The sequence below is a fragment of the Pongo pygmaeus genome, chromosome 18 (assembly GCF_028885625.2).
Source record: "Pongo pygmaeus isolate AG05252 chromosome 18, NHGRI_mPonPyg2-v2.0_pri, whole genome shotgun sequence".
Taxonomy (NCBI): Eukaryota; Metazoa; Chordata; class Mammalia; order Primates; family Hominidae; genus Pongo; species Pongo pygmaeus.
Genome location: NC_072391.2, coordinates 18,362,729 through 18,380,919, shown reverse-complemented (window position 1 = coordinate 18,380,919; position 18,191 = coordinate 18,362,729). Strand labels below are relative to the sequence as shown.

The 18,191-nt window shown below is 46.7% G+C and overlaps 1 protein-coding gene across 1 annotated transcript in view; it reads left to right on the top strand.

The window, feature by feature from the left end:
- Window positions 1-18,191, top strand: part of BMERB1 (bMERB domain containing 1) — a 154,372-nt gene that overhangs the window by 88,355 nt on the left and 47,826 nt on the right. Inside the window, exon 2 of the mRNA XM_054452588.2 lies at window positions 1,761-1,884. Coding sequence (XP_054308563.1) covers window positions 1,761-1,884 — 124 coding nt within the window. The remainder of the gene's footprint in view (window positions 1-1,760; window positions 1,885-18,191) is intronic.

The following is an 18,191-nucleotide window of genomic DNA, read 5'->3' as shown; positions in this document are numbered from 1 at the left end:
ATATATTAACATTTTAACTGCTAACATTTTAGTGTACTTTTTCAGTCTTTCAAAAAGTGTTTCTGGCCAGGCGCGGTGGCTCATGCCTATAGTCCTAGCACTTTGGGAGGCTGAGGCGGGTGGGTCACGAGGTCAGGAGTTCGAGATCAGCCTGGCCAACATGGTGCAACCCCATCTCAACGAAAAATACAAAAATTAGCTGGGTGTGGTGGCATACACTTGATATCCCAGCTACTTGGGAGGCTGAGGCAGGAGAATCACTCGAACCTGGGAGGTGAAGGTTGCAGTGAGCCAAGATCATGCCACTGCACTCCAGCCTGGGTGACAGGGCGAGACTCTGTCTCAAAAAAGAAAAAAAGAAAGTGTGTCTGTGTATATTATACATATTATATATATAAAACCATATATATGCATATATATATATACACACACATATATATATGTATATGTATGTATGCTCATGCTTGTAATCCCAGCACTTCAGGACGCCAAGTTGGAAGGATCGCCTGAGGCCAGCAGTTTGAGACCAGCCTGGGCAACATAGTGACACCCCCATCTATACAAAAAATTAAAATTAAAAAATTACCTAGGTGGGCCTGTAGTCCCAGCTACTTAGGAGACAGAGGCAGAAGGGTCCCTTGAGTCCAGGGTTTGAGGCAGCAGTGAGCTATGATTGCACCACTGCACCCCAGCTTGGATGACAGAGTGAGGCCTAGTCTCAAAAACAAACGAAAAAATACTTACACTACTTAGTAGTAGTATTACTGTAAGATAATTATGATAAAACTTTCTTCTGCCTAGAGTCGGCTGGTCTTAGAGGCTTAGACCACAGGGCAAAGTGGTCCTGGTCAGGGGGAGCAGAGGCTCAGAATCTGGGACCAGGCAGGGACTGACAAGGCCTTAATCAGGCTTTTGTGAGCCCACTTGGGAGCCTCCACTAGCTATCACAACAAAGTTCCCAGCCAGGCGTGGTGGCCTCACGACTGTAATCCCAGCACTTTGGGAGGTCGAGGCGGGCGGATCACTTGACCTCAGCCTGGTCAACATGGTGAAACCCCGTCTCTACTAAAAATACAAAAATTAGCCTGGCCTGGTGGTGTGCACTTGTAATCCCAGCTACTTACAAGGCTGAGGTGGCAGAATCGCCTGAACCTCGGAGGCAGAGGTTGCAGTGAGCCGAGATTGAGATCACACAGCTGCACTGCAGCCTGGGCAACACAGCATGATTGTGTCTCAAAAAACAAAAACAAGGCCGGGCGCGGTGGCTCACGCCTGTAATCCCAGCACTTTGGGAGGCCAAGGAGGGCAGATCACAAGGTCAGGAGATCGAGACCATCCTGGCTAACACGGTAAACCCCATCTCTACTAAAAAAAATACAACAAATTAGCCGGGCGTGGTGTCCGGTGCCTGTAGTCCCAGCTGCTCAGGAGGCTGAGGCAGGAGAATGGCGTGAACCCGGGAGGCGGAGCTTGCAGTGAGCGGAGATCGCTTCACCGCACTCCAGCCTGGGCGACAGAGCCAGACTCCGTCTAAAAACAAAACAAAACAAAAAAAGCAAACAAACGAAATTCCTTTGGAAAACATGTTTTCTGGTTTCCAAATGGTGTGCTCACGAATACACATTTGCGGCACAGGCTGAAGTCTGTCCTCAAGGCGTATGATGGTCGCGGAGCAAGGCTGTGCCCTGGAACCATGTCAGGGTCTGTCCCACGGTGCAGCCTTGGGGTCCTGATGCTTGTATTTCCTGTTTCCTGCACAGATCAGCTGGACATCATCTCCATGGCGGAGACAACCATGATGCCAGAGGAGATTGAGCTGGAGATGGCAAAAATTCAGCGTCTCCGGGAAGTCTTGGTCCGCCGGGAGTCTGAGCTCAGGTTCATGTGAGTGTTTTGGGGATGTGGCCGAGGAAAGAAGTGTGTGGAGGAGAGAGGAAAACCTAATATTTGTTGATCTCCTACTGTGTGCCAGGCACTGAGACAAAGGCATTATGCACGCTTTTAAAAGCCTTATTTGATTCTCGCCACCACCCAGGGAAGTGGATATCGTCATCTCTTGTTTTAAGCAAGACCCTGAAGTTGGAATTGAATTCAGGCCAATCTGACTCCAAAACCTTTGCTCTTTCTGTATCACCCGCGGGGAAGAAAGAGGGAGGTGAACACAGAGGTTGTAGCCTGTGGTGGTGTCTTTTACGAGCACACACTCTGCTCTCAGATAGGCCTGAGTTTTTTTTTTAAGCCTGTCAGCTTGGGCAGGTTACTTGGACTCTCTGAATTTAAGTTCCCTCATTTCTAAAATGGGGGAAAATAACAAGATGGGGTCTCTAGCAACATCAGAGTCACGTGGGTTGAACGTTCATTATCTACAGAGCACAGCATTCCTGAAGGGTTGCAGGTAGTCTTTCAAGACAAACTCTCATTTAAAAAGTTGGGCTCTGAGTGTGTGGTGGTGCACACCTGTGGTTCCAGCTACTCAGGAGGCTGAGGTGGGAGGACTGCTTGAGTCCTGGAGTTCAAGGATGCAGTGAGCTATGATCACATCACCGCACTCCAGCTTGGGTGACAGAGAGAGACCCTTTCTCTAAAAAGTACAAATTAAGGCCAGGTGCAGTGGCTCACACCTGTAATCACAGCACTTTGGGAGGCTGAGGCAGGATGATTGCTTGAGCCCAGGAGTTCAAGACCAGACAGGGCAATGTAGCCAGACCCTGTTTCTACAAAAAATAAAATTAGCTGTGTGTGACTGTGTGTGCCTTTGTCCCAGCTTCTCAGGAGGATGAGGTGGGGGGATCGGTTGAGCCCACGGGTTCAAGACTGCAGTGAACTATGATCATACCATTGCACTCCAACCTGGGAGACAGAGCGAGAGCCTGTCGCCAAAAGAAAAAAATTAAAAATACAAAAAATATAAAAACATCAAATTAAAATAAAAAAATTTTTTAAAAATTGAACAGTGAGAGGTTACAAGCAAAACCAAACCAAATCAGAGGTTAAGAGGCAACCTGGCTGGAAAATTCCCTGCGCTGTCAGGTCACCCACCCACCCATCCTCCACTGGAAGCAGCAGGAACATCAAATCTTTCAGACAGGCGCTAAGCCCCTCCCCTATTCTTTCACTGATTTTTCACAACACCAAGAGGCTGAGTCTGTGATCATCTCATTTTGCAGATGAGGAGACTGAGGCTTGAAGAAACGAAACAACCTGCTCAAGGCCTCCCAGCTAGTAAATGGGGAGTTAGGGTTCAGACTCAGCTCTTTCTGCCTTTAAAACACCTATTCTTTATAAATTTTTAGTTACTTATTTAGAGAGAGGGTCTTGCTCTGTCATCCAGGGTGGAATGCAGTGAGGCCGTCATAGCTCACTGCAGCCTCGAACTCCTGAAAGCCCATACTCTCACTAGGAGGTTATATGACCTTCCCTCTCGCCGCATAAATGAACTGCAGTATTCACAGCTGTCATTTATCCAGCCCTTTGCATGTGTCCAACCCTGAGCTAAATGCTTCCCGTGCATAATTCCTTCTCACAGACATCTCTGGGGAAGGTTCTAGAACATTTCCACTTTATGGCTAAGAAATATCTTCCCTTTTGTCTGGAAATAAGCTAAAATGATACATGAGCATTCAGAAACAATCCTTTCCTCCCTGTGTTTTAAAAGGAAGACAGAGAGGCCAGGTGTGGTGGCTCACATCTGACCTCTGACAGATGACCTCTGACAGATGGATGTGGGTGTGTGGACGTGTGTATGGATGTGTGTGGATGTGTATGTGTGTGGGGGTGTTTGTGTGTGGGTGTCTGGATGTGTGTGTGTATGTGTATTGTGGATGTGTGTGTGTGGATGTGTGTGGATCTGTGTGTGTGTGTGTGTGTGGATGTGTGAGTGAGGATGTGTGTGTGCATGTGTGGGTGTGTGTGTGGATGTGGGTGTGGATGTGTGCGTGTATGTGTGTATGTGTGCGTGTGGATATGTATGTGCATGTGTGGATGTGTGTGTGGGTGTGATGTGTGCGCGTATGGATGTACACATGCCTGTCACTTAGCCCAGGCTTAAGGACAAGAATAGCTAGCATTTCTTAAGAGGCAGGTCTGCAGTAAGCTCTTGACTTGTGATCTCACTGAATGTCCTCATCTAGCCCATGAATCTGACCACTTAGGGACAAATGTCAACAGTAGACCCTTGGATAAATCAAATTATCTAAAGGATACAGAAGGACCTGAGTGTTGTTAGGACATAGATCAGGGATTCTGTGACATTTTCCAGGGGAGGGACCCCCTTCCAAGCCCCCAGATGTCCTGCTGGAATGGAGTCCTACAGACAGTATTGGATGATGATGACGCGCCCCAACCAAGCTCAGCCTTGTATGGTGTGTAGCCTGCCCGGTGGTGCACCTGCCTCATCAATCTCAGAGATACACGGTGGATGCTAAGGCGGCCAGGACAAAGGACACAGTACACTCAGATCTGCACAAAGTCCTCATCCATCATCCTCAGCCCTCCAGGCCAACAGGCTTTGAGCCAAGGCCCTGCTTGAATTCACTTTCTCGGCTGTTTCTCAGAAATGGTTTTTCCCAAAGCTGTGGGGCTTATCCTGTGAGTGTGTCCTGTTCTTATCTCCATTTTGGATGGGAAGGAACAGGAGGTTACAAAATTTGCCTGATGCTGCATTAGCTAATAAGTAGCCAAGCTAGGATGCAGTCTGACTCCAGAATGTTTATTAAGTGAATCAGTGAAGGAAGGAAGGAGGGAAGGGAGGGGAAGGGAGTTAGCCCGGCTAACTTTTTTTTGTATTTTTTAGTAGAGACGGGGTTTCACCGTGTTAGCCGGGATGGTCTCGATCTCCTGACCTTGTGATCCACCCGCCTTGGCCTCCCAAAGTGCTAGGATTACAGGCGTGAGCCACTGTGCCTGGCCCATAGATATTCTTTTGGATAAACACAGAAATTGACCTTTCTGATCTTAAAGCTGGAAGCCTTCATTTGTCTTATCTGAGTTCCTTCCTCAGGAAAGGACCCCCAGGCCTCTCACAAAATATCAAAGAACTGAAACTCACCAGATTACCACATCCAGACGATGAGATGCCAGACCCCTCTTTCATGATTGCTTCCTTGCTCCTCCCGAGTTCCTGTTTTCTTATACATTGTTACATTTCTTCCCTGCTACATAAACTCCTAGTTTTAGTTGGTCAGGGAGATGGATTTGAGACTGAGCTCCCATCTTCTTGGCTGCAGTACGTGATTAAAATCTTCTTCCTTGGCAATACTTATCTTCTCAGTGATGGGCTTTCTGTGCGGGGAGCAGCAGGACCTAGACCAAACCCCTGGTGTTTCAGTATCACCATTTCTCTGCACATAAACTGTTTATTTCAGAGACCAAAATGATGAGCTTCAATGTAGACAGTCAAGGTTTGTGAAGTCAATCTGCTGGGAATGTGCTGTAGAAAAAGAACCTGGTTCCCGTAAGAACTCTTAAGGACCACAACAGTTGGCATTTACAGAGCCCTTATTGTGGACCTAGGCTTGTGCTAAGCCCTTCCCACACATGCTCACATAACCCACATCAAATGCTTACTAACAGAAAGATGCATCAGGAACCACCCCAACCCAGGACACCCACTTGCCCTGAATCAGGCCCAGGAGGTCAAGTTCACAGACCAGCTATGAGTGAGCTCCCAGCAGGCAGGTGTCAACTCTGAGTGTGCTCCTCACTCTGAATTTCCAGTGTGTCTTCTCTTGCTGATTTCCCTTTGCTTGACCCCTGGTTTCCAATGTGCAAAATGGCATTTAGAGATCTCTCTCTTGAGGCTTGGCAATTTTATCAACTTTACTGGAACAGGGAAGTAACACAAAACCGCCTCCGGAAAACAGGCAGCAAATATCTGGCAGATAATGCTTGAAACGCCTGTGTTTTCCCCCTTCTTGCCCCTATGTTCCACCCACCTCCTAGTCCCTCCCACTGCTACCCCATCTCCCTACCCATCCTGCCCGCATCTTACTGCAGGCAAGAACTCTCAGAGGCTGTCAACAACCTCAGACTCATTTTCTCGCCTTCCTTCCAGCACTGAATCACATCATTAGTTTTTAATAATTCTTGCAGCCCCTCTGGCTCGCTTCAGCTTTTCCACGTCTAGTCTACCATCCCGCTCCTGCTGTTTATCTGGGTTTCAGATAATTAAGTATCTTTGGCCTCCAAATGGGGCGGGGGTGTGGTTATCTTCCTTTTACACCTGCTTGCTGGATTTTCATAAAAAGGGATAGCATGCCCTGCCGCTCAGCTTGCTCTAGGCAAAAGCAGGTTTTAATCAGCCAGAGACAGAACTGCAGCAGGCCGGGAAGGTAGGCGTGTGAAGGACATATTTCAAGAGCACAGCCTTTGAGTTCCAATATTTCCAGAGCCTGGGCTTGAAATCCAGTAACTTTGTTTTATTAAGAGGTACCAAGTGTGGTAAAGAGGTCAGGCCCTGGGAACCTGGCAGAGATTCAAAATGGGGTAATAGAAAGTGCATGCATTGTGTTGAAAACCACACACACACACACACGGAAAGTGTATGCATTGTAGATAGTTCTTTTAAAACATTTTCTATGCTGGCTAGTTTTCTAGTGTTTTATTGTTTTGATTCATATAATCCTCACTACCACCATCCAGGCAGAAAATATCACATAGCCCTTATTTTATAGATGAGGAAACTGAGGCACTGAGAGGTCAAGTCTCTTGCCCAGGGTTGTACAGTTTCCATGAAATAGCATTCTGGGTCCAGATGAAACAGGAAAAGTTCCCTTGTCCCCCTTGCAGGGTGTGTGATGTGGGAGTGGCTTGCTTCTTCAGCACCCTGCTACTCAAACCTCTAGGGGAGCAAAGAGATGGGCCAGTTGTGGGGATCCAATACCATGGCAGTGTCTAGGGGTGGATGTTTACAACTCTTGAAGCCTCAGTGGGTGTATGTTACAGGGTGCTCTTTTAGTTTTGCTATCTATACGTGGCTTGTGTTAATTAGCTCAGTTAGACCCTCTATGTTGTCCCAAGGACAGAGGGCATTCTGTATCCCGGGTTCTTGCCTTGGTGCACCAGAAGAATCGGATCACACCTGGACTTGGAGAATGAGTGCGAGGTTTTATTGAGTGGAGGTAGCTCTCAGCAGATGGGGGAAGCCAGAAGGGGATGGAGTGAGAGGGTTTCCCCCTGGAGTCAGGCCGCTGAGCAGCCCAGGCTCTCCTCCAACTGCCCAGGCCAAACTCCACCTCGTTCTGCCAGTAGATGGCCTGCCAGCATCTGTCATGTGCTCTTCTGCCAGCGTGCTCTTCTTGACATCTTCTTGACATCCAGCCGCTTGTGTCTTCTTCGCCGATCTGCAGCTCTTGACATCCGGCAGCTTGTATGTCGCCTGCTAGGGTCTTGGGGTTTTTATAGGTACAGGATGGGGGTGTGGCAGGCCAGGGTGGTCTTGGGAAATGCAACATTTGGGCAGGAAAACAAAAATGCCTGTCCTCACCTAGGACCGTGGGCGCAGGCGTGGGGGTGGAGCCCTCACCAGGGACCATGCTCTTCTCTACCCAGCACTTCCCTTCCCTCCTTCTGTAACATTTAAAGCTACCACGCCCTTCCCTTCTCACCACTTCCCTTCCATATCACAGAATCCATGGTTTCAGTCATCAAGCTGTGGGGTCTCTCAACTAGCTTTGAATTCTACTTCTTACCAACTGTGTGGCCTGGAGCAAATATTTTGTCCTGTTTCAGCCTCAGCTTCCCCATCAGTACAAGGGGGACAGTGATATCTCCCTGCAGCATCATAGCAAGGGATGAAAACAGACACAGGTGTGAAATTGGGTGGCCCTTCCTAGGTAGTAAGCAATTCAAAATTCCCTTCCTTCCTTTCATTGTTCACGTTGTGCTTCGTGGGATAGTAGGGCATCAGGGCTGCTTATAGTTGTCTCCAGAGAATTCCCAGAAAATATTCCTCTCCCCAAGAGAAGATGGGATTCACTGGTTTCCTTGAGACTCTCTGGGGAGGTGCCGACTCTCTGAGAGTGGCTCTCAACCATTAAGTGCAACTCTACCCTGGGGCCTTGATTTCATTATGATGATTATTTAACTTTTTTTTATAAACCTGCATTTTTTCCCCTTTAATGAGCTGATAATTCTGAAGTCTGTTAGGAAGAGCTTCAAGCCGAGGGCAAAATGAAGCATGTGTGTTTATGTAACTTGACACATTTCAGCCACATTCAGGAGCTCTGCGTCAGTCTAGTTGCACAAAGGGTTTTAAATAGCTTCTTCCAGGAACAGGTCACCATTGCCGGGGCCACTGTACATATCGGGTGGGAAGAGATGCCCTTAATTGCAGAAGATCTAAAAAGCAATTTGTCTTGGACAAAATATACAAGAAGTTGGGGTGTAGGGGAGGGAAAGGAAGGAAGAAGAAATGGGGAGACTAAAGGGAGGAGAGAGAAGGGAGAATGTTCTAAGCTAGACTTCTGAATGGAAGGACCTTCCTCCTGAATTTCTAAATGTACTGGGAGGTGGGGAGGAAGGTGGGAATCTGTGTTGATTGAATGGAGAAATAAATGTTAGTCTGTGCGCAGTGGCTCATGCCTGTATTCACAGCACTTTGGGAGGCCGAGGCAGGTGGATCACCTGAAATCAGGAGTTCCAGACCAGCCTGGCCAACATGGCAAAACCCCATCTCTACTAAAAATACAAAAAAAAAAAATTAGCTAGGCATGGTGGGGTGCACCTGAAATCCCAGCTACTCGAGAGGCTTGAGGCACAAGAGTTGCTTTAACCTGGGAGGCGGAGGTTTCCATGAGCCAAGATTGTGCCACTGCACTCCAGCCTGGGTGACAGAATGAGACTCTGTCTCAAAGAAAATAAATAAATCAAATAAATGTTCTGCACTTGACAAGCTCTTGCTGCTGCAAGTTGTCTTTCATGGTCAGAACAAGTTTCCAGAAAGAAAATACTCTCCAGAAGTTCATCTTCCTAGAACTGTATTACATTCTGCTCAGAGGACCACCTCCGAACCACCTAGACTCCACTGGGTTGGGAGGGAGATTACCATGTAAGACCCTGGTGATTGTCAATTTTATGCGTCAACTTGACTGGGCCACAGGGTTCCCAGATGTTTGGCCAAAGATTCTTTGAGGTGTGTGTCTGCCAGAGCATTGGTGGATGAAATTAACATTTGAATTGGTAGACTGAGTAAAGCGGACTGCCCTCCCTAATGGAGAGGTGGGTGGGCCCCATCCAATCAGTTGAAGGCCTGACTACAACAGAAAGGGTGAGTAGGAGGGAACTCCTGCTGCCTGACTGCTTGGGCTGGGACATTGGTCTTTTCCGGCCTTTGAACGCAAACTGAAACATCAGCTCTTCTTGGGTCTCCAGGCTGCCAGCCTTTGGACTGGAACTTACACTGTCAGCTCTCCTGGGTCTCCAGCTGCCACCTATAGATCTTGGGACTTCTTGGCCTCCAAAATCCCATGAGCCAATTCCTTATCATAAATCTTTTTCCAGGCCAGGTGCAGTGGTTCACGCCTGTAATTCCAGCACTTTGGGCGGCCAAGGTGGGAAGATCATTTGAGGTCAGGAGTTTTGAGACCAGCCTGGCCAATGTGGTGAAACCCTGCCTCTACTAAAAATACAAAAATTAGCCAGGTGTGGTGGCGTGTGCCTTCAGTCCCAGCTAGTTGGAAGGTCGAGGCAGGAGAATCGCTTGAACTTGGGAGGTGGAGGTTGCAGTGAGCCAGGATTTTGCCACTGCACTCCAGCCTGGGCAACAGAGTGAGACCCCGTCTCAGAAAAAAAAAAAAAGAAAGAAAAAGAAAAGAAAAGAATAAAGAAAAAACAAATAAAGTAAAATAAATCTCTTCAGTACTATTGGTTCTGTTTCTCTGGAGAACCCTGACTAATAGAGCCCTTTTTATTCTCAGAAATTTTCATTTGGATAGTTTATCTGGTTAGCAAAGATCTAGCGAGTTGGATAAAATGAAAATATAGGGAAATTGGCTCTACCTCTTTGGAAAACAGTTCAGTGTTACCTAGTAAAGATGAACAGGTGATTATAAACTGCAGTTTTGCTCCTGGGTCTACCCCTGGTTAGCCACTAGCTTCATGTGGTATTTCAGTTTAAATTAATTAAAATTAAATAGCATTTAAAATTCAGTCTCTCAGTAGCCTGAGCCATATTTCAATTACTCATTAGTAAATAATGGCTAGTGGCTACCCTACTGGAAAGCATACATTTGTATAGAACATTTCTATTGTTGTAGAACATTCTATTCACCAGCACTGCCCTAGAGAAACTACACATGAGCATCAGGAGGCATGTTCCAGAATGTTCATAACTGCCTCGTTTGTGGTCTAGCTGTACCACAGAATACTATACAGCAGAGAAAAATGAATGAGCAACAGGTATGAACATGAAAGCATCTCAAAAACAAGATGTTGAACAACAGGTTTATATAAAGTGTATAAAAGTAAAAAATATAGGCCAGGCGTGGTGGCTCATGCCTGTAATCCCAGCACTTTGGGAGGCTGAGGCGGGTGGATCACAAGGTCAGGAGATCGAGACCATCCTGGCTAACATGGCGAAACCCCGTCTCTACTAAAAATACAAAAATTTGCTGGGTATGGTGGTGTATGCCTGTAGTCCCAGCTACTTGGGAGGCTGAGGCAGGAGAATCGCTTGAACCCGGGAGGCGGAGGTTGCAGTGAGCTGAGATCCCACCACTGCACTCCAGCCTGGGCAACAGAGCGAGACTGCATCTCAAAAAAAAAAAAAAACTAAAAAATATAGTTGTTCAGGCCTTCATATGTGGGTGGTAAATGATAAAAATAAAAAGCATTACCACAAGTTTGTGATAGTGCCTACCTCTGAGGGAATGAGAAAAGTATGAGGGAATGGGGCACACGGGGCCGTCTAAAAGTCACACACAGAGTATTACTTAAGTAGGATGTTGGGAAAATAACTGCTTTATTATTCCATAAAAATAATATAATAATAATTCTATAAAGTATGAAATAACAGTAAATAATAAAAATAAAATATAGTAAATTATATTTTATTATGTTTATTATTATAATATATTATAATATAAATTTTACTATAAAAAACATTTTATGCACACTTATATGTAGTTCACACACACACTTCTATTTTTTAAATTGTGGCAAAATATATGTGATATTTACTATGTGAAACCATTTCTAAGAGTACAGTTCTGTGTCATTAAGAACATTCATACTGTGTGTAACCATCACCATCTCTCCCTAGAATTTTTTTCATCTTCCCAAACTGAAACTCTGTACCATTCAACACTCACTCCCCATTTTCCCTTTCCCTTGGCTCCTGGTAACCAGCATTCTGCTTTCTGTCTCTGATTTTGATGACTCTACATACTTCATAAAACTGGAATCAGGCCAGGTGCCGTGGCTCACGCCTGTAATCCCAGCACTTTGGGAGGCCAAGGTGGGCAGATCGCCTGAGCCCAGTAGTTCGAGACCACCCTGGGCAACATGGTGAAACTCTGTCTCTACTAAAATACCAAAAATTAGCCAGGCGTGGTGGCGTGCACCTGTAATCCCAGCTACTCAGGAGGCTGAGGGATGAGAATCACTTGATACCTGGAGGCAGAGGTTGCAGTGAGCTGAGATCATGCCACTGCACTCCAGCTTGGGCTACAGAGTGAGAATCCGTCTCAAAAAATAAAAAAAAAAGAAGTGGAATCACACGGTATTTGTCTTTTTGGACTCACATTTCTAAGGGGAAAATGCTGAGAAAGACAGGCAGGGGAAGGTACAGTATCTGATATCTCCACTTAAATGTCTCAAAGATACCTGTAACTCAATCTGTCCAAGTCAAACTCATGATCCCCCCATCTAGCCCCAATACCCACCAGCCCTAGCTCAGCAAATGGCCAAGCACCACCATCTATCCATGGAAATCTCAAATTCCAAAGTTAGGCATCATCCTTGACCCCTCCCAAACCTCCACCTCATATATTCAGTTCATCATCAACCGGTGTTTGTTTTACCTCCTAAAATAATGCTCAGCTGTCCACCTTTCTCCGTCTCCATGGCCACCACCCAGGTTCACATGCCTGTCTCTGTCCTGCAGCCAGAGGGATTTTCTCACCATGTGAATCTGATTATAACTATCAGATTTAAACACTGTCTTAGTCCGTTCCTGTTGCTGTAACAAAATTCCTTAGACTGGGTAATTTATAGGTAGAAATTTAATTCTCACAGTTCTGGAGGCTGGCTGGGAAGTCCAAGATCAAGATGCCAGCAGATTCCATACTTAGAAGGGCTCATTCTCTGCTTCCAAGATGATGCCTTGCTTCTGTGATCTCCAGAGAGGAAGGGCACTGTCTTCTCACAAGCAGAATGGACAGAAGGGCAAAAAGGACTGAACTTGCTCTCTCGAGCACTTTTGTAAGGGCACTGATCCCACCTCCTAAAGGCCCTCACCCCTTAATACTATTGCATTGGAAATTAAGTTTCAACATGAATTTTGAAGAGTCATGAACATTTACACCATAGCAAACACCTTGCAGAATTTGTTAGCATGATAAAGCCTATGAGATCCTGCTGGGTCTGCTCACACCTCTTCTCCAACTTCTTTTCTTTATCCATTCCTCACCCCCAGCTCCCTCCCTTACACACACACACCACTCCCTTGGGCCTCCTTTTAGTCTCCACCCCCCCCCACCCCCCGACACACACACCAGGTCCCCTCCTGCCATGGGGGCCTTTTTGTTTGTGGTGTTCCCTCTGGCTGGATCCCTCTCCTCCCACCCCCCTCTCCTTCCCTGGTGCTATGATCTGAATGTTTGTATCACCCCTAAATACATATGTCGACATCTAATTCCCAGTGTAGTAGTATGAAGAGGTGGGGCTTTCAGGAGGTGATTAGGTCATGAGGGCAGATCCTCATGAATGGGATTCGTGCCCTTGTAAAAGAGGCCCAGAGTAGCTTCTTTCTCCCTTTCACTGTGTGAGGACACAGTAAGAACTCACTATATATGAGGAAGAGGTTCTCACCAGACACTGAATCTGCTGACACCTTGATCTTGGACTTCCCAGCCTCTATTACCATGAAAAATAAGTGGTTTTTTTTGTTCGTTTGTGTGACGGAGTCTAGCTCTGTCGCCCAGGTTGGAGTGCAGTGGTGCAATCTTGGCTAACTGCAAGCTCCACCTCCCAGGTTCACGCCATTCTCCTGCCTCAGCCTCCCGAGTAGCTGGGACTACAGGTGCCCACCACCACACCCAGCTAACTTTTTTGTATTTTTTGGTAGAGACAGGGTTTCACTGTGTTAGCCAGGATGGTCTTGGTCTCCTGACCTCGTGATCTGCCCGCCTCGGCCTCCCAAAGTGCTGGGATTACAGGCATGAGCCACCGCGCCCGGCCATGTTTGTTGTTTATAAGCCACCTAGGCTAAGAAAGGGAGAAAGGCAGCCCAAATGGACTAAGGCACCTGATAAACTCTGTCCCCTCCAGGACTGAGATCTAGGGCATTTCTGGAGGGACACCTTCCCAGCACTTCCCCAGTCCTTGTCCCATTACCATCCCTGTGATCCTTTCCTTAGAAGCCTTTTGTAAATCTGTGTTCATTGGTGTGAGTGTATGTTCAATATCTGACTCTCCTCCTAGATGCTGACCTCCATGAGGACAGAGGCTGAGCTATTTTCACTCCCAAAAATGTTGACGGTACCCGGCACACAGCCAAACTCAGAGAAGGCACTCTGAGTGAAGATTGATTGAATGAATTAATGAGGGCTCATCTTCCTACTTCTCCCAGGGTCAGATAATCTCAAGGGTTCCCCTCCATGTGGCAGGTCTGGATGGTGAGAACTGCCTGGCTCTCTGATGGTTAGGGTGAAGAGTGGGTCCATTCATAGGAAGGAACAGAGTGATAATGCAGCTAAGTGCATTATTTTCCTGTGGCTACTGTAACAAACAGCTGCAAATGTGGTCTTAAAACAACACGAGTTTCTTTCATCTTACAGTTCTGGAGGCTGGAAGTCTGAAATTGATTTCACTGGGCTGAAATCAAGGTGTTGGCAGAGCCGTGCTCTTTCTGGAGGCTCTAGAGGAGAAGCCTCTTCCTCATTCATTCCAGCTTCTAGAACCGTATTCTTTGCATTTCTTGGCTTGTGTTTCCCTCCTCCATCTCCGAAGCCAGCAGCATGGCATAGCCCAATCCCTCTCGATTGAGGTCATCCTGTCACCTTTGCTCTTCTGTGTCAAATCCCTCTGTTTTTCTCTTAAATGTATGCCTAGCATTCCATTATTGGAACACTAAGCATGTGGGAGTTATTTATATCCTACCTCTCAAGGTTCTCACCAGGTCTGATTTTTCAAATTCAAAAAATTGCAACCTCAGGCATAAATGGGTAGGGACATTTGTGATGACATTGAGAGCCCACCTGGATAACCCAGGATGATCTCCTCACCTCAGGATCCCTTAATTTAATCACATCTGCAAATTTCCTTTTTAAAAATATATATTTTTCAGAGATGAGGTCTTGCTCTGTTGTCCAGACTGGAGTGCAGTGACACAGTCATAGCTCATTGCTGCCTTTAATTCCTGGGCTCAAACAATCTTACTGCCTCAGCCTCCCAAGAAGCTGGGACCACAGGCACTTCCCACCACACATAGCTAATTTTTGAATTTTGTAGAGATGGTGACATGGTTCGGCTGTGTCCCCACCCAAATCTTATCCTGAATTGTAATCCCATAATCCCCATATGTCATGAGAGGGACCCAGTGGGAGGTAATTCAATCGTGTGGGTGGTTGTGCCATGCTGTTATCATGATAGTGAATTCTCATGAGATCTGATGGTTTTATAAGCAGCTGGCATTTCCCCTGCTGGCATTCATTCTCTCTGCTGCCGCCTTGGGAATAGGAACCTTCTGCCATGACTGTAAGTTTCCTGAGGCCTTCCAAGCTATGTGGAACTGTGAGTCAATTAAACGTCTTTTCTTCTTTTTTTTTTTTTTTTTTTTGAGACAGAGTCTTGCACTGTCACTGGGCTGGATTGCAGTGGCTCAATCTTAGCTCACTACAACCACCACCTCCTGGGTTCAAGCGATTCTCCTGCGTCAGCCTCCCAAGTAGCTGGGATTACAGGCACCTGCTGCCACGCCCAGCTAATTTTTTTTGTATTTTTAGTAGAGACGGGGTTTCACGCTGTTGGCCAGGCTGGTCTCAAACTCCTGACCTCGTGATCCGCCCATCTCAGCCTCCCAAAGTGTTGGGATTACAGGCGTGAGCCACCATGCCCAGCCTTAAACCTCCTTTCTTTACAAATTACTCAGTCTCAGGCATTTCTTCACAGCATCATGAGAATGGACTAACACAGTTGGGATCTCATCATCTTGCCCAGGCTGGTCTTGAACTCCTAGGTTCAAGTGATCCTCCCACCTAGGCCTCCTAAAGTCCTAGGAATAGAAGCATGAGCCACCATGCCTGGCCCAAAATCCCTTTTGCCGTGTAAGGTAACAGATTCATAGGTTCATTAGGACATGGATATCTTCAGGGACCATTCTTCAGTCTACCACATTAAGTGACCACAGCAGTTCATGTAAGGGCCAAGCCCAGAGCAGGAGCCGCAGCATGGCAGCAACAATGACAGAGACGGCCCAGGTGAGGCTGGGAAAAGGGGAAGACAACACACTACATGGGGCACCCTCATAGCTTCATCCTGTGCAGGGTTCTCATTATTTTTTTGAAATCTCCCAAAAAAGAAGCTTCTTAGAAAGACAGGGCGTTAGATGCCAGTAAATTGCATGTACCGTGGTCTGGTGATTAAGGGTCTTTCCATTCCCTTTGCTTATTTCTGGAAAGCTGCTGATGTGAGTGGCAGCAGAGATTGAGAAGGGCTTGTCCCTATCACCTGATGGTGTGAATTGAATTGGATAGTGCTTGGCTGAGCCTCCTTCCCACATTTTCCTTCAAATAAACCGTTTCTTAACAGTTCCAGGACAGGATGCCCAAAGAGAAATGGGAGGGAATAAAACTGCAAGTGACTTAGCAGAGCTGCCTTGGTGTTTTGGGTCTACACAACCAGATCCCCGGGCATCCCCTTAAGGCAATATCCTGACTTACATCTTGCATGTTATGTAATTGGCTGCTATTCATTGAGCCATCAGTTACTTAGATCTTGTTTTCTCCTGGAATTCCAGTCTACTGTTGTCTGTTCTCAGTCCCCTAAACTCCTCAGGGATCTCAAGTTATATTAGATCAATCCAAGACATTCCTGGTTGGGTTTAGCCAAACGTGGTAGGGTCCCTGTTTTTTTTTTTTTTTTTTTTTTTTGAGACAGAGTCTCACTCTGTCGCCCAGGCTGGAGTGCAGTGGCCACATCTCGGCTCACTGCAAGCTCCACCTCCTGGGTTAACACCATTCTCCTGCCTCAGCCTCCTGAGTAGCTGGGACTACAGGCACCCGCCACCACACCCGGCTAATTTTTTGTATTTTCAGTAGAGACGGGGTTTCCCTGTGTTAGCCAGGATGGTCTCGATCTCCTGACCTCGTGATCCACCCGCCTCGGCCTCCCAAAGTGCTGGGATTACAGCCATGAGCCACTGCGCCCGGTCAGATCCCTGTTTTCTCATTACTAGATATCCTGGTCTTGGATGGGGTTGCTTTCTAATAAATAGAGAGACCTCGTGCCTGGTAAGTGTGTTTACTTGCTCTGGATTAAATTACACCTAGATTTAAATTCTACCTCTGCCATTTATAGGCTGTGCAATCTTGCACAAATATCTTACCTTCTCTGAGCCTCAGTGGCCTCATCTGTTAAAAGGCCATGCATCCAGTATCTCACAGGGTAGTCATGAGGAGTAAAAGAGATCAAGCATATTAAGTGCTCAGTCCAGTGCCTGCTACCACATAAGTGCTCATTAAGTGTTACTTTCCTTTACCACCAGGAAGAAATTGAGTTTGGAAATGAATAGATACAGACATAAGTGTAGACACTAGTTTCTTTGTTTGGAAGGGGAGGCACAAGAGAAGGGGGAAATTGGAGGGTGGAATGACGATCTATTCCATATCAAGGTTGTTGAAACAAGGAGAGAAGGCTTAAGGGGCACCTAAGATTTGTCTCAAAATAGCTGAAGGATGTCACGTGGAAGAAGAATTTTGTTCCTTTTTTTTTTTTTTCTGAGATGGAGTCTTATTGTGTTGCCCAGGCTGGAGTGCAGTGGTTCAATCTTGGTTCACGGCAACCTCTGCCTCCCAGGTTCAAACAATCCTCCTGCCTCAGCCTTCTGAGTAGCTGGGACCAAGTAGCAGCCTCAGGTGTGGGGGTCCTGAGCCTCTCCTCACTCCTCTCTGATTGGTCCAAATTGGCTCAGTCTGGGCCAATCAGAGTCTTTCTCCTGGGATGCACAGAGATTAGCCCAGGTGGATGATGGGGGAGTGGCAAACTGAAGTCTATGCATAAGCAGAGAAAGCCAGTCTTTGAAGCGAAAGAGGACAGAGCGTCTGCCTCAAGAATAACAAACAAGAGAGACAGTTTCTTTTGAAAGCAGAGAAAGAACTCAGCCATGACATTCCCATTGCAGTCCAGATGAACTGGGCAGTCCATAAGATGTTTCACCTTGTTCGACTCTGAGCATCCCCTCTCCAGACCCTTGGAGAAATACCTCCCACCGCATGTTGCCACCGCCTAGGGAAATCCAAAATCCAGCTGTACAATGTCTGTACATTTCCAGGTGGCTTCCATCCTCAAGTCTTCTCTGCTCCTAGGCTTGGTTCCTTGAGTCCTGTACCTCCATCCAACTGAATATGAAACTCAGATGCTTCACTGGTTTCCATAACAACAGAATAAAACAATGCCATATCCTACTCCCACAGGTCATTTGAGGAGCAATACAATGAGGATCACAAAAAGGGTGTCATTGATCTCTTCACAGCAGACAGCTTAAAAACCATAACCAGTGACAATCGTCTCCTGGCTCACCATGCAACTGTCCCTCTAGCCCCAGAGGACTAGCCCCAGGCACAGCCCTGCAAAGACCTTGAATTTTTTTCAATTGCAAAAAGAAAAAAAAAAAAAAAAAGGCCAGGCGTGGTGGTTCACGTCTGTAATCCTAGCACTTTGGGAGGCCAAGGCAAAACCGTGTCTCAACTAAGAAATACAAAAATTAGCTGGGTGTGGTGGCACATGCCTGTAATCCCAGCTATTCGGGAGGCTGA